This window comes from Pocillopora verrucosa, chromosome 2, assembly GCF_036669915.1.
Source record: "Pocillopora verrucosa isolate sample1 chromosome 2, ASM3666991v2, whole genome shotgun sequence".
Classification (NCBI taxonomy): Eukaryota; Metazoa; Cnidaria; class Anthozoa; order Scleractinia; family Pocilloporidae; genus Pocillopora; species Pocillopora verrucosa.
Genome location: NC_089313.1, coordinates 1,036,585 through 1,041,028, shown reverse-complemented (window position 1 = coordinate 1,041,028; position 4,444 = coordinate 1,036,585). Strand labels below are relative to the sequence as shown.

Here is a 4,444-nt window from a genome sequence, read left to right as displayed (position 1 = left end):
CCATTTTCATTTTTGAACACACTTTGCCCTTCACCCTCCCTTTCTCACTGTAAGATTTAACACCTACAACCATTATGGACACCTTTCAAAGATCTTTGGAATGCATAAGATAACAAAATTTTGCACTGTCACATACAGACAACTTGCCTGTAGTACAGACTCAAACTTACACAATGCAACTCAGAGAAAAGTGTATAAAATATCATAGAAATTTATTACAGAAGTTTCTTAAATATTTGTGGCAAATACAAATAATTCAGTACTGAAATGTCAACAATCCATAAATGTTATTTACAGGATTCAGTTTTTATGACCTCTATCTCAACTTTATTTTTCTTACACTCTCTCCTTACACTCATCTCCTTAATTAAAATCCTAACTTTTTTACAAATTATTTTACATATAAGGACATCATTATTATCTACCCATCTTCTAATCTGGGGAACATCATAATTGGAAAGTTACATGAGGATTAATTGAGCAACATTCAATATATAAATTGATCACATATTTGCAAAAGGATGAGTCATTACAGCATTGATGTTACTGAATAAACCATAGCAGTTATTTCAAATAAAACTGTACTGGTGACCAGTATTTTAAGGTTTCAAGAATACCCTTCTTTGGTATTACACTGTTTTTGTTATTGGCTAATTTTTATGAAAAATTAAAAAAAAAAAAAAAAAAGATTAAAATTAACTAATACAGGTTTGACAAAATTTAAAAATATTTTTGTTCTTTGTTGAAAGGAGCAGTTTCAAATATAGCTGATAATGGTTTTTTCAAAACAGACATATTTTATTGCAATGTGCAACCCATGTTTACACTCAACAGTAATGACTAGAATCATTTAAAGAAACATTCTTGGATTTTGCTATGTTTCCACATTGGCTTGTTTCTAGCAAATTTCATTCAAACCTTTACAAGCCCTGTGAAAAACCATGTTAACCCTCTAAAATCAGTATGCATATTCTCCATACTGCTCTTTTTACATTTCCTAAGGTGCTGATGGGGAGAATTTGTTTACCAATCAAAAGCTTCTTTCGTTGATCATTTCCTTTATTCTCATAACCTTAACATGTGATTCAGGGGTGATACTATAGGGAGAGATTAGATGCTAGTCACTCTCATAGTTTAAAGGGTTAACCTTTAAACTCCCATGAGTGACCAAGACAAAAGTTTCTCCTTACAAGATCAAGCAGACAAGTGATGGGAAAAAAAGAAAAATATCACTTTGGGGATTATTAGTTGATCCAATTCTAAATTCTCTGAAGTAACATCATAAGAATTGTATGACAGGCAGCAGGAGAATTACTCATGGGATCTTGGGAGTGAAAGGTTAAACAAATAAATGGGAAAGAAGATAAAGTAGGGGATATGAAGGGAAAAGATTTTACTATTGGGCATAAAAGTGATGTTCCTTCAGAAAAAATTGAATGTGATTCTTGCCATAGGAATAGCTATGCAGTTTGAAATCTTTCATCAATCATATTTTGTTTTTAGTATTAATAAATGTGTCCTTCAAAAGTTCAGGTTCCTCTACTTTGACAAACACAATGTCTTCATCTGTTCCATAACTGCATCGTGCTGATTCAAACATGTCATATCTTGCACAGCAAAGAACTTCGTTAAATGATGGATTCTTGTAATACACATATCTCTTATCTGCATCAAATCCACATAATACTATGTAATGACCACAATAGTCACTCTGATTTGACGCACATATACAGGATGTGAGCATCCTTAGTTTATTTGGAGAAAATATTTCACACCAGTGGCAAATCAAAACGTTTGAGTTCACCAGAACAATGGCAACATAACCCTTCAGCAATCTTAAAATAATTTCTTCCAATGACACACTCCTGAAATGAAATAGTAAAATTACAGATCAGCCAATTACAAGCATTTAAAAGTAGCTTTCATCATAATGCTCCATGTTACAATTACATATTATACTAATCATTGGTTACTTGTATATTTGTATGATAAGATGAATCATAAGGCACTTTGTTTAGTTCTTACTAATGATCTATTGGAGGACAGACAGATGACTTCACCATGAACAAATTTTTATTTTGTTCTTATATAAAACAAATAGAATCCATGAGGCTGTGGGTCTGTACAGTAGGATCACAGATGTCAAAATAAGGTAAGAAAATCAGAGACACACTCAGCTGCACCTTGCATGTCACTGTTTTGTTCTCAAAAATTTCGACGTCACCCATGATCTACTGATGAACAGACAAACAACAACATGGAATCTATTTGGTGATTACCGCAGGGATTAACAATATCGTTCAACTTAAATCTTATTGATTTGTCGTGTTAGCTTATGTAATTGGTGATGTCTCACAATCATTCTTTTGAACCAAAAAAACAATTTGAGACTTAGTCTTTCCTTAAAAGTGTTTCATTATTAATTTCTACCTGCAATTGCTTTGATTTTTCATTTTACACCACTCCACTAAAATTTAGTCTGGAAATCAATCCCGTAATTTTAAAAGTAAATAAAAAATTGATAATTCCGGAATTGTAAACATAGAAATTATCTTCTAATGGATCAAACATGACCTCAAGAGTTTAGTAATAATTTTTAAGGTTCCAACTGTAAAACCTGAAAGTTAAAGGCCCATCAGTGTACGCAAAGATAAGGATGATATTGGGATTTACACGGGTTTGTTTACAAAATGAACGTGATCACCAGAAGGTCATATGAGTGATAACTGACGTTGATTGCATCACGTACAAAGTGTACAGACAAAGGCGTCTCTCTCTCTTCTTTTAATTAATGTTTTCAGCAGGAATATGTCACCATCAACGAAGAAACTGAATATACGAATTAAATCATTTGGGCTGGAATATACAAGAGCCATTAAGAGTTCACATTGCGTCAATAGACGTCAAACGGGTTGAGGGGCAAACTAACTAATTTATGCTACGTCATGCATGTCACGCAAATAACAATTTTGTTTCGTTAAATAAAATTACTATTAAGCTTAGGCCAAAAACCATAGTGGAAAAATTTTGGGATTTTTTAATGACAACTTACCTTTTATCAACCTTTAATTCTAACTGTGGTGCGAGAGAGAACAGGCGATTTACTCTTGTTTCGTCCAAGGTGAAGGTTCCTTCGTAAAACGAGTTTTGCCCGTAACTTGGATCTACTCCTAAAGTTTTCGTGCAGAAAATGTAATCAACCCTGTACTCAGTGAAAATACCAGCAATGTCTATGGTCCAAACACTGCTTCCAAAATTCTTTTTCGCGCAAATTTCTTCGTATTCCGAGTTATCGAACTTATTCCCCAAAACCTTCTGTAAAACCATCAACGAACATGCCAATCCACAATCCCAGTCTGTTTTCTGTTTTACGTGAGGCAACTCGATCTGTAGACGAAACATTTGAGAGAAAAATATGAGCCCTTCCTTGCCTATGTGTGGTCTCCTTGTGATGTCCCTGACTGTTTGTGAAATAGTACTACAGAGGAATACAAACAAAACATATTTATCCGGAAGAGCGGGAAGCGCGCCAGCGAGTTGGTCCGGTTTGAACGTGATGTTTACGTACAAACATCCCAACCCCCAGCCCTACGGTAGAAAATATGCTACGAAGGAAAAGTCACGCAGGAAGTCACGCGACTCACGCACTAAGGTCATGTCTTGATGCAATGGTCTCATAACTACAAATTCTCTTTTAAGTTTATCAAATGATAAGCAAACTAAAGAAGAAATAGGTAACGAAACCTTGAGCAAGAATGGATATGGAGATATGGGTATTCCGATACTGTTGATCAAAATCATATATCCTTGAGCAGAAGTATACAGCCTAAATATAAGCTTCTGCCTTTAGCCATTCACTTTTTCAGCAAAGTTTATTCGTTTGGTTCAATAAAATTCTCAAAAAAGTCTTCCCAGGCTATTTTTTAAGAGACATTACAGGCATCTTAGGTTTAAACTGAAATATATGTATTCAAAATTCCCCACTTTCACATCTTTCGTAGAACACTAAGCTTGCCGCTGTTGATTTCGCGTCTGGTTTGTTGTACATACATCTTTGGACAAATAGATGTTCCCAAACTCTTAAAAACTAAAAAAATGCCTATGCAAAAATTTTGGGCATACAAAAATTTTGAATTGAAAGTTAATGTAAATGCATTTAATTTCCAATCTGCCTTTTTCTTATCTAACATAATAACCTTTGTTTGCTCCCCGAAGTTTCGCTAAAGGGTTGTTTTAAATTTCTCATAGGAGAACTAAATGTTTCAAGATAAAATTACTACAATGTCTATCCAAAGTTTGGGATCCAAACACAGTGTGTGATCATAGAATTAAGGTCTTTGAACTAAGCTACACAGCCTATAACTGATAAGCACTAAGTTCAACATATTAGAAATATGTTAGAAACCGCTAGAAATTGCAAAATCTATTGACTGTTTTCCACAAT

At 34.0% G+C, this 4,444-nt stretch overlaps 1 protein-coding gene across 2 annotated transcripts in view; it reads right to left on the bottom strand.

Moving 5' to 3' along the window:
- Positions 1–195: 195 nt before the first annotated feature.
- LOC131782491 (protein GUCD1) overlaps positions 196–4,444 on the bottom strand; it is a 4,553-nt gene continuing 304 nt past the window's right edge. Inside the window, exons 2-3 of one of the 2 annotated variants that reach the window (XM_059099226.2) lie at positions 3,053–3,478; positions 196–1,865 (exon numbers count right to left, since the gene is read on the bottom strand). In XM_059099226.2, coding sequence (XP_058955209.2) covers positions 1,487–1,865; positions 3,053–3,402 — 729 coding nt within the window. In that variant the 5' untranslated portion in view covers positions 3,403–3,478 and the 3' untranslated portion in view covers positions 196–1,486. The remainder of the gene's footprint in view (positions 1,866–3,052; positions 3,479–4,444) is intronic. The other variant, XM_059099225.2, reaches the window with a different exon arrangement.